The following is a 12,398-nucleotide window of genomic DNA, read 5'->3' as shown; positions in this document are numbered from 1 at the left end:
TTCTCTAAGAAAAGTCTTATTCCATGAGGACATAATACAGCAACCTCTTCTTTTGTAAAAAAACGTGATTCAATTAATGCAAGTTCATATAGGGTTTAGCGCTCGACTTACGCATGACATGACTCGCGCCAAAGGATACTCGCGACATCAGCGCTTACGGCGTCGTAGTGTTCAAACTAACGTTGGCATTTTTCGTTGCATTTGTACGGATTTACACCCGTGTCGCGCCCAAAAATTTTTACACCCATATCGCGCCTAAAGAAGTTTTACTTCAAAAAAATACTTGCAACAAACAAACTATATTTAAAAATAATTAAATTAGCTAAATAAATAAGTTTATAGTAAATAATTACCTAATAAATAAATGAGTAATAAAATAGCTAATAATTAATTGAATTATATTAAACCTATAAAATATTGGCTTAAGCCTTATTATAATATTATACCAACCGATAATATTATAACGATAATTTAAAGTTAATTACTGTCTTTACAAACAATTTACAACACTTTCAGACAATCTACAATATTTCTAGACAACTTACAACATTTCGGGACAAATATACTCCCATGTAGTCATTCTGCTGCATCTATTTTCACTGCAGTGAACATCACCATGCAAATGACACAACTAAACAAAAAACAAAAGAACAATACCTATCCATTATCATCTATCCGTCATAATGAATTCTGTCTTATCAATTAATAATAAATTGATAAAATATTTATTACCTTCGTGTTTTAAATATTATTCCAACGGTGCGTCTGAATCTTCTACAAACAGAGTCGAAGTTCCATTAGATCTGCACGGAATTAGTGGTAGATATGCTACGGCCCTGTTCGTGGCCGCCACGAAGGTTGACACGCTGGAAAAAGCCGCCGAAGACATGAGGAAGCTGAAACATGATCTCAGCAAACGGCAGGCGCCCTGACTATGTTCATAAGGATTCCGATCATCAAGAAGGACGAAGGCGAAGATCCTTAGGGAGGCGGCCTTAGCGGTAAGTAAGCGGGGGATAGTATTATTGAAGATATATTAATTATGGGTTCTCTTCTTGATATGTAAAAACAAACACTTTTTAAGATTTACTTATTTTAATTTGTAACTTACATTATTGGGTGTTAATATTTTTAATCTGTCCTTGTTGGCGGTTCCAACATAACTAACTCCCGCTCCATAATAATCAGTTTTAACCTGATTCGACCCTTATTGTCGGATAAGGGTCGAGTTATAAAAGTTTTATATAAATGGTACCGAGATTAAATTACAAACATATTTTAATGAAAATGTGTTAAACATAAAATATTATAATAAATACATAATAGTTCTTAACACTATATATTAAGGTGATACGACTTCCAACAAAGGAAATAAACTAGTGGGGTTTATTCATGGCATCGTGCCTTAAGGCAAATTGCTGGAACTTTCCGTACCGTAATGAAATATTCGAGAAATTTTAAACGTTTTCAAATATATTATTACAAATACAGTAACTTTTATTATTTTTGCTATCTTATTGTTATATCTGAGCAAATCTCCAGAACATTAACAATCGTCATTTCATTTCGAATTCAATTTCAAAAAAAATTGAAGAAGTGCTCCCATATAGTCACAGTCTAAACGCATTTGTCGCATAATTGTGTGCGACATTTTCACTTATACTGTTCTTAGCTTGGCGGCATTTTCACATTTTTCAATAGTTTTCACAAAATTGGAAAAGTGCTCCCGTACATAAACAGTCTAAACGCACTTGGGTAAACATTTGTACCAGAGTGGCGCTTAGACTGTGCTTAGCCTGGGTAATTTTTTGAATTCTTAATGCATTTTGGAAAAATTAAAAACAAATTTTTTTTCCAAACGCAATTATTTTGTTGAAACAAGCAGAAAGTTCTATGAATCATTTAAATCGGACGCTTAGTTCTTTCAAAAACTGCCATTTTTTCAACATTTAGCTCTGTATCTCAGAAACCGCTGGACCTGCCTTTGCCAAAAACTAATAACCACTTTTCCCCATCATTACGAACTGAATGTTTTTTGGATCATACAAATCGGATGATCCGTTCTTTCAAAAACTCGATTTCTATTTTCTGCACTCTTTGCTCCGTAACGGCTGCACCTGCCTTTGCCAAAAACTAATCAGCACATCTCCCTATCAATAGCGATCGAATGTTTATTAAACCATTCAAATCGGTTGATCCGTGCGCCCGAAAACGTGGACGAAAAAATGCGGACACACAAAACACACACACACACACACACATCCATTTAGTTTCTGAGGTATGCCCCTTAAAAATGTTCAGAAACCTTTAAAACGTCGAGAAATGCAAAAATTTTCATTTTCGATTTTCGGCCCATTACTATAACTACCCTACGGGAAGTTAAAAAGTCCGCGATTGAAGTAAAACTATTTTGCTCCTGTACGAGATGGCATTTAAGTAAAATAAATACATCATAAAACAATTTTGAATAATGTTTGTTAGTAATATGGTAATACTCACGACGCATAAATGTTAATGTCAATCATGATACATTTTTAAGTAACAATAAACTATATATTTATAATATTTGAAAACAATAATGTAGTTAAAGTCATACTTCAAATGCGGCATGATCGGTTTGTCATTGTAATTAGCATATACGACTTGAATCTTCTTTATACAAATGAAGTATGATTAATGAATTCTATAATATTGGTTCACACAGTAAACTTATAACAATCTTGAACAATTTCATTAACACTATCAATGAAATAACTGCATATATGTCCATTATGAAGTATATCTGTATATAACGATGCACAGCTACACAAACTATTGTTGTGCTTGATCTCCTGTTCAGAGTAAAATAATTTATATGTATACATAGTATAACAACGAATAATACAAATTCCTTCAATAAACTTACGTTTCGTACAAGGCACAAATATTTCATTTGTTTTATTAGTTTCACTATACAATCAAAGCAATCATTTTCGAGCGACATGACGACCAATTACAATCGACTCATATAGAAATGATATCATCGAGACGAATGACGAATCATTGGCTTTTTCCGTTGCATTTGTACGGATTTACACCCTTGTCGCGCCTGAAGAAGTTTTACTTAAAAATCACGCACACACACACAAAAATACATTTTTTCTAATGTATTCCAAAATATTCAGAAACTTTCAAAACGTTTCTTTTGGCCAAGATATGCAAAAAATGTTTATTTAGATTTTTGAACGATTGCTATAACTAACCCTGCAGGACGTTGAAAAGTAACCTTTTTGAGAAGATTCTACTAACAATTATGGCTCAATTGCAAGCCTTATTAAACCTGGGATGGATATAAAATATTATTAACAAAATAATTACACAAGTCATTGATAACCATGTTTATTTATTTGACAATATATAAATATATGTATATATATTAATTAATTCATATATCTTTAATTTAATTAATTAATTTCTATAAGCAGTCATATGTAACCTTTTAACTAATTTTGTAAATACTAATTACTCATTGGTATGAGCAACCATGTGCTTTTTCAGGGTACGTGATTGTTTGAATACCTTATCGCAGATTTTGCATTTGAAGGCGCGCTCTTCAGTGTGGATGAGCTTATGGTTTTTCAAGTGAGACGATTGTGTGAATGTCTTATCACAAATTGGACAAATGTACGGACGTTTGCCAGTGTGGATGAGCAGATGTTGTTTCAAGTTTGACAAATTTATGAATGCCTTATCACAAATTAGGCAAACGTGTGGACGTTTGCCAGTGTGAATGAGCATATGTCTTCTCAAGGTACACGAATGTCTGAATTTCTTATCACAAATTTGACAAGTGTGAGGTCGTTCGCCAGTGTGAATGAGCATATGTTGATTCAAGTGAGACAATTGTGTGAATGTCTTACCACATAACTTACATTTTTCACGACGTGCCCCATTGTGAATTAGCACATGTCTATTCAAGGTACCCAATTGTGTGAATGTCATATCACAAATTTGGCAAATGTGGGGTCTTTTGCCAGCGTGGATGAGTAGATGTTGATTCAAGTTACCCAAATGATTGAATGCCTGATCACATATTTTGCAAATATGTGGCCTTTCACCAGTGTGAACGAGCATATGTCTTTTCAAGTTACTCGATTGTGTGAATTTCTTGTCACAAATTTGGCAAACATGAGGACGTTTGCCAGTGTGAATAAGCATATGTTGATTCAAAGCACCCAATTGTGTGAATTTCTTGTCACAAACTTGTTTACCTGGCTTCCTTGCAGTATGAGCGCGAATATTTCGTTTTTGATTACCAGATTCATTCAAATGTGAAATTTGTTCTCTTGCAGGAGCACAACTGTGTTGATCTAAATGATATTGTTCAGTAAATGCTTCATCACACTTTGTGCATGTGAAATGTTTTTCACCTGTATGAGATTCTATGTGTATTCCTAATGCACATGCATCTGGTAAAGTCTCTGAACAATATGTATACTTATGACAATAATTCACCATATGCTGTTCTAAATAAAGCAACTTTCTAAATGTTCTATTACACTTGTCACATTTATAAGGAGCAGTCTGAATTAATTCCTGTTTGACTTCTTCTATTTTTACTATTGAGTTCTTAAATCTCTTTAGACATGTTTTGTCATCCTCTGAACACGATTCATAATCTTCTTCAATTTCCCGTTTAATGTCTTCGATTGGATATTCTTGCGGTTCAATTTTAACTATCGGATCATTAGCAACATCAGACATTTTGACATATTTGTGCACTGAGTATGTTCTATAAGCATTAACAAAAATAGTTGGTTAGTTTGAATGAACTATTGTTAAATATGATAATTAATTTCACTAGAACATTAGCTGTTGACAGTTGGAGCATGGAGTATAACTTTAGAGAGTGCATTGCGTTTATGCTCTCGTAACATTTTACAGGAATGAATGTTTAAATTAATAATCATTCTAAACTGTCAACACAAATGGTTCTGAGAATATAATATATTCATATTATGATTTTGTCTATGAATATAATCTTACGTTAATTTAACACAAGTGTATTTTGAATGATGTATGTCGCCAAGATAATTCCTTCTTTAAAATACTTTATATTTGACGGACAGTAAATATGAATCAACTATTGTTCAAAGCTTTTGCCTTATTGCAGAGCTGAAATGTAAAGGTGAAATTAAGCAATAATTTTGCATTATTTATAGTTCTTTCTAAATAAAGTAAATATAACTAAAAGTTAAACACGTGGAAGAACTTCAAAGTATTTTACGCTACCTTTATGTTTGTCAATCAATCACAAATACGTCTTTATAATATACAATGTTATATTTATACTCAAATTTATATATAATACACTTATGATGACATTTAATTAACAATTAAATAAGCTAAATACAAAATGGATACAAAATGTACTTTCGGTACATCAATTTGCTTGACAGTTGAACGAAGTTCGTTTCGTAACTTTGCCTCGCTTTAATCTAATGTCACTATTGCCAACCGTAAGAGCAGAGCATAGATGAATAAAAATAAATAGATCGCTATCTCATGCCATTTGACGTTACCTCCATTTTAATTTATACAGCGCTCTGAAGAAGGCAGTACTTGTACAGTATATAACATAGATAAATACGATAAACTAGCATCTTGTTTACTTAACTGGTATATAAATTAATCGCTGGCATTATTCCTAGATATGGTTCGTATACGTAATTCAAAATAAGAAAACCTAAATAATTTCATGATGATAATAGGCGTCGGGAAAACAAAAAGCACATAAATAAGAAAGTGATTTTTTTAACTTCCCGTGGGGTAGTTATAGAAATGGGCCAAAAAGCGAGAATGAAAATTTTTGCATTTCTCGACGTTTAGAAGGTTCCTGAACACTTTACTGGCATACCTCAGAAAAAATGGATGTGTGTGTGTGTGTGTGTATGTATGTGTGGATACAAATTTCCAGTCACGTTTTCGGGCGCACGGATCAACCGATTTGAATGGTTCAAAAAACATTCGATACCTATTAATAGGGAAAAGAGCTGACTAGTTTTTGGCAAAGGCAGGTCTGGCCATTTTGGAGATACGAAGCAAAGAGTGCAGAAAATAAAAATCGACTTTTTGAGAGAACGGAGTATCCGATTTGAATGATCTAAAAAACATTCAATTAGTAATGATTGGGAGAAGTGTTTAATAGTTTTTGGCAAAGGCAGGCCCAGCCATTTCGAAGATACGGAGCTAAATATGTAAAAAATGGAAGTTTTTGAGAGAACTAAGCGTCCGATTTAAATGAGTTAAAGAACTTCCTGCTTGTCTTAACAAAATAGATGATTTTGGAAAAAAAAATTTGTTTCAACTTTTTTTTTTTAAATTTTTTGTATATCGAAAATAATTCAGATTTTATTTTTAATTCTGAATATAGTTCTAATATACTTTAAACAAATAATTTTAGCTTTGCAATTCAGTTTATATAATTCTTATAAATATTAGACAATGTTACAATATTAATAATAATCTATTTGAAAACATTCAGTATTCCTCGAACATTTTGTTACGGTACGGGAAGTTTCAGCAATTTGCCTTAAGGCACGATGCCATAATTGCCTCAAGACAGAATTCCACTTACAGCTAGTTTTTAGACTAAAATTAAAAATCAATTTCTACGCCTTCCTATTTTTCACATACACGTCACAAAATTTTGCTTCATCCACGTGGAAGAGCCCCAAACATTATTATTTATTACATTTCCTAATTCGACCTAGATATTCCTCATCATCAAGTAATTTTTAATCTTAGTTTATCTTTTACCCAGGCCGGGATGACGAACACAATAGCCAACTTCTTAGAAATCGTCGCCGAAAACAATCGCCTAAAACACCTAAAACTTATGGTCAACCAATTCGACGAGCTCATGAAATCCGCCAGAGGCGAAGTAGTGGTCAGAGTAACCTCTGCAATTAATTTGGACGAAGAACAAACAGCCAATTTACAGGAAACCTTAGAGAAATTCCTAGCATTCGGCGACAAACCGCAAATGGAACTAGTTGTGGATCCTTCAATAATCGGTGGCCTAATTATCAAGATCGGAGACAGGTTGATCGACATGTCCGTTGCTAGAAAAATCGAGTATTATAAGAAGTTGATGTCGATACCGGTTTATAAGTAATAATAAATTGTGTTTTAGTTTTTGTTGTTTTATTTTAATCGTAATAGATTTATAACATATATATTCTATGTGTATTGACATAAATATTGACATGCCTTTAGGATAAAAATATCTTACAAATTCTTATTTACAAGAAGGACTGAAGGGGTAAGGGTAACAAATTTACTTTTGTCAAAACCTTTACTGGTCTTGGGATTTAGCTGAAACTTTGTTCAGTTTCAGCATAAAATAGTAAACCACTTTGTTTATTAGGGTGGTCCTTAATATGGATGTATTCGAATTTCTTTGCTCCCAGGGGCTCAAATGCTTCCAAATTGATATAATAAAATTCTCTGAAAGTCAAGACGCAAAATGACGAATTTTACAAAAATAGCTGAAAAACATTTTTTATAATTAGAAAAATCTAACTGAACAATCCGTCTACATTCAAATATTGTTGTTAAAAAATTAATAACTTTACATGTTTTTGAGATATTGGCAGTGGATCTTTTTACCCACGAACTTTTATGCTCCGCTCTCCCCTAATGTTTTTTTAGATTATTATATATTCATTTTTCGCCAGAAGCATAATTATAAAATATTTTTGAACCGAAAAACAATAATATTGTCATTCGAAAGTGACAAATGAGTGCGCGACGTGAAAAGCGCGGCTCGCACTTGAAAATATTTAATATCTTTCGATGTAAAAAAATCTCCAAGAAATTGTAAATAGAATTTTGTTGCCGAGAAAAAACGAAAAAATATGTTCTTTTTTGGATCAATTCAAGTTGGGGTAAAGCTGAGTAAACCTTTGTAAACATTTAAGGGTTGTTATTATTAAGAAAATTGCAAAAACAAAAAAAATTTTTTAATCATTACAAAGTTCACTTCAATATGAGTGTAATAAAAAAAATAATAATACTGATCCGATCAGCACATCCGGAGATAATTAATTTACCGCAGATGATGTTTATAAAAATTGAGCAAAAAATCCATATTTCAATCGTAAATATTTACGTAAAAAATTTTTTTTCAGCAAAATCCTGAAATGCGTGTCAAATGATTTTATGTATAATATCTGTAAAAAAAATTCAGACAATTCTATAATGTGACATTTTATTTTTGCGAAAATTTGTACGATTTGTAAAAGAATGACCCATTAACAAAATTCTCTGAAAGTTTTAGCTCCTAATATTAACTTTAAGATAGTCCGCGCACCATATTTTCGAATTTTTTTCACTCCCAGGGGCTCAAATGCTTCCAAATTAATAAAAAACAATTCATTTAAAGTTTTAGCTCCTAATATTAACTTTTATATTTTAGATTTTTTTGCTCCCAGGGGCTCAAATGATTCCTTCTCAAATTATTTTTCCTATCACTCTCGTTCTATCAAAATTTCGGTTGTCATTTCCTTAATAGATAGGGCCATTTTGTTAAGTGATAAGATTTTTTGGGAAAAAAACGTATCTTTAGTTCGTTCTGTTTTGAATAATAATTCTTATCCTTCATATTTAGTTGATAACGTCATTAAAAATAGATTAGAGTTTTTACAAAACAATTTAAACAGTTCTTCCTATCTTAACAATTCTTTTTCAAAACCTAATTCTTCCTCTTTAAATAAATATAAAGGTGTTATTTGTTACCTTTCTTAAGCAATTTTTCTTTGAAAAAATTATTTGCCGCTGAAGATTTTCTTTTGGTTTTCAGTTTTGACAACACTTTCAGTTGCCTTTTTTCTTCTCTTAAATCAAAAACACTTGCGTTGTAACCTTGATCAGTGTCCATAATGCACCGCTATTAATAACATAAAATATAGGAGGGAAATATGTGCTCCTTCAATTTCTCGTTTGTTAATATAATAGTATATTATTATTTTACACAAATTTAGTGTTCAATCAATTTTACATCATAATTAATTTTTTCTGTTGTTTTTCCTGGTTTGGTATGTATAATTTCCTCCTTTTTTATATATTTATATTTATCATCAACTTTGTATTTATGTTATATGTTTTTTAGATTACTGAATGATGACACACATCAAGTGTCGAAACGTTTAATGGAATAAATAATTTTGTTATTTAATCTTTTTTTAATTCGACGATTGGGCTGCAAAAATATTACAAATATATATATATATATATATATATATATATATATATATATATATAGGTCAAATGTTCCAAGTTAACAAAAAAAAACAATCTCTGAAAGTTTTAGCCCTTAATATTAACTTTAAGATAGTCCGCACTCCAACCACCAAAATTTCTTAGTTCTTCCCAAGTAAATACTTATTTTATAAAATATATTAAATTGTTGTGGTAAATTCCTGTATTTGCGATCAAATTAAGCAAATACAATGTAAAATCTCAAAATTTTGATTCACTTGTCGCTGTCATAAAAATCTAAAAAATAAATAGAGTTTTACCCATGTTATTTCCGTAACAAACTTTGATTGAATTGAGGGCTATCTTAAAATTAATATTAAAAGCTAAAACTTTCAGAAATTGTTTTTTTCTATCATTTTGGAAGCATTTGAGCCCCTGGGATCAAAAAAGAGCGAAAATATCCATATTAAGGACCACCAGATAAAATGCTCAGACTGTGAACTCATTTGGTAAATTTAAATAAAAATGTTATCGTAATGATATTTTCATGTTACGGGTCTATCTTCGTATGAATTGGCAATAACAAACTGTCAAAAAGTATATAGGCTACTTTTACATACTAGAAAAATGAAGTTGAATGAAACAAGATTCAGCAAGTCGTCATTATTTTTTTATATTAGTTGTTTCACCTAATTTCACCTATGTGTTAGTCAGAAAGTTGTACTTATGATAAAATTGTTATCTGGCGTTTGCGCCTTTTGGAGGTTAGTTTTTATGTGTAAAACCTGATCGCATAGCAAATACATAGCTTTTTGACAGTTGGTTAAAACTTGCGGAATATCTAAATGTCAATATTAAGGGGGTATTCTAGTGTAGAAATTCAAAAAAATCGTTTTTTTATTTCATATTTTCAAAGTTTAACTATCTAAGAATATGGGTACGAGAAGGTTTTCGAAATTTTGAATTATTTTTGGAGATATAAGCATTTTACTGACTCGATCTCCATACTAGTTTGGCTTCACACAAAACTTTAAATGCGTTTTTCTCAGAACAGACTTTCAGTACTGTTGACACGATTTCTGGAGTTTTAATCGACCGATTCACTTGAAATGTTCAGAGAGTCTTGTTTATAGACCTATGTATAGCCGGAACTAGGATTATCCTCGAATTCAAATTTTTACTATTTTTAAAAAAATTGAGAAACTCAAAAAAATAGTAAAAAAAATACTTTATTTTTCAAACAGTCGCCAATTTGTAAAAAAAATTGTTTTCACTCATCGCTAGTTCAGGCGATTGCGACAATCATTGTAGATTAATAATCGTTTTATTTTTTGCATTTTCGATGGCTAGAAGGGCTGAAATCATGTCAAGACTGAGGTGCCAATTTTTTGAGACCACCCGCTTCATCAGCTGCCAGTTTTTACAATTTTCAACTTTTTTATTTTTTAATTTTTGTTTTGTATTTTAATAATATTAATAAACAAGTGGTAAAAAAATGGATAGTAAAAACATTCATTGCTTTCTTTTACGACACTTTAAAAATGACCTAAAATTCATCGCTCTACACTAGAATACCCTCTTAAGACTTAAAACTTTCAGACAATTGTTTTTTATTTTTTGAGCCCCTGGGAGCAAAAAAATTCGAAAACATCCAAATCAAGGACCACTCTATTTTTTTATCCCAGACGAGTAAATCTACTATTCTTCTTACTTAACCATTCAAGTCCATCTCACTTAATACCTCAAAAAGCCTCTAGCGATATAAATTTACAATCGTACGTGTGTTTATATACAAAAGTGTGCATCCAAATCAAATGTCATGGGGGACGAGAAGGAACGATTTATCAGGAAGCATTTTGTTTGACCTCATTCATTCGCTATATAATAAAAATATATGATCTGAGGGAAATAGATTCTATATGAATGATCAGATGATGGATAATCTATAATGGGAGGAGAAAATAAAATTTTAACATGGTTAATAAATATGTATAGGCCATAAATGCAGACGACTTGGTACATGCAAAATTTGGAGGATAGAGAAGAATTTTTAACAATAGCCGAATAAATAGTCCTCAAAACCAGCTCCAATTTTAATTTTTTTTAGTATTATTCAAAATTATTTCATATGGGAAAAATATTTTTCTTATTATGTATGTTATTTATGCAAGATTTGGAGGATGAAGAAGACTTTTTAACAATAAGCGAATAAATAGTCCTCAAAACCAGCTTCAATTTTGATTTTTTTAGCATTATTCAAAATCATTTCATATGGGGGTAATATTTTTCTTATTATGTATGTTATTTATGCAAGATTTGGAGGATGAAGAAGAATTTTTAACAATAGCCAAATAAATAGTCCTCAAAACCAGCTCCAAATTTGATTTCTTTTAGTATTATTCAAAATCATTTCATATGGGAAAAATATTTTTCTTATTATATATGTTATTTATGCAAGATTTGGAGAATGATGAAGAATTTTTAACAATAGCCGAATAAATAGTCCTCAAAACCAGCTCCAATTTTGATTTTTTTTAGTATTATTCAAAATCATTTCATATGAGGGAAATATTTTTCTTATTATGTATGTTATTTATGCAAGATTTGGAGGATGAAGAAGAATTTTTAACAATAGCCGAATAAATAGTCCTCAAAACCAGCTCCAATTTTGATTTCTTTTAGTATTATTCAAAATCATTTCATATTGGAAAAATATTTTTCTTATTATGTATGTTATTTATGCAAGATTTGGAGAATGATGAAGAATTTTTAACAATAGCCGAATAAATAGTCCTCAAAACCAGCTCCAATTTTGATTTTTTTTTAGTATTATTTAAAATCATTTCATATGGGGGAAATATTTTTCTTATTATGTATGTTATTTATGCAAGATTTGGAGGATGAAGAAGAATTTTTAACAATAGCCGAATAAATAGTCCTCAAAACCAGCTCCAATTTTGATTTTTTTTTAGTATTATTCAAAATCATTTCATATGGGGGAAATATTTTTCTTATTATGTATGTTATTTATGCAAGTTTTTAGGGTAGTTGTATTTGAAAAAAATATTTGTGCATTAATTTTCTTGTTAAGAATAGTTATTATAAGTACAGTTGCTATTAACTATTTAATATGTACATCATAATTTCTCGTAAAATAT

The 12,398-nt window shown here is 30.7% G+C and overlaps 3 protein-coding genes across 3 annotated transcripts in view; 1 reads left to right on the top strand and 2 right to left on the bottom strand.

Moving 5' to 3' along the window:
- The window catches only part of LOC113367715 (ATP synthase subunit O, mitochondrial-like), an 11,255-nt gene extending 10,366 nt beyond the window's left edge, over window positions 1–889 (bottom strand). The window contains exon 1 of the mRNA XM_026609296.1: window positions 759–889. Within this exon, the coding sequence (XP_026465081.1) occupies window positions 759–889 (131 nt within the window). The remainder of the gene's footprint in view (window positions 1–758) is intronic.
- Window positions 890–3,501: 2,612 nt separating this feature from the next.
- On the bottom strand, window positions 3,502–5,356 carry LOC113367714 (zinc finger protein 99-like). The gene is made up of 3 exons (XM_026609295.1): window positions 5,272–5,356; window positions 5,026–5,154; window positions 3,502–4,771 (listed from the first exon to the last, which is right to left on the bottom strand). The coding sequence occupies exon 3, from the start codon at window positions 4,741–4,743 to the stop codon at window positions 3,502–3,504; it is 1,242 nt and encodes a 413-aa protein (XP_026465080.1). The 5' UTR covers window positions 4,744–4,771; window positions 5,026–5,154; window positions 5,272–5,356.
- A 1,452-nt stretch (window positions 5,357–6,808) lies between these two features.
- LOC113367713 (ATP synthase subunit O, mitochondrial-like) lies at window positions 6,809–7,156 on the top strand. The gene has a single exon (XM_026609294.1). The coding sequence runs from the start codon at window positions 6,809–6,811 to the stop codon at window positions 7,154–7,156; it is 348 nt and encodes a 115-aa protein (XP_026465079.1).
- Window positions 7,157–12,398: the final 5,242 nt, after the last annotated feature.

Source organism: Ctenocephalides felis, unplaced genomic scaffold, assembly GCF_003426905.1.
Source record: "Ctenocephalides felis isolate EL2017-DRISC unplaced genomic scaffold, ASM342690v1 CF-g0.4_SCAFFOLD_01170, whole genome shotgun sequence".
Classification (NCBI taxonomy): Eukaryota; Metazoa; Arthropoda; class Insecta; order Siphonaptera; family Pulicidae; genus Ctenocephalides; species Ctenocephalides felis.
Note: the sequence above shows the minus strand (reverse complement) of the source record. Positions and strands in the feature narration are given on the sequence as shown.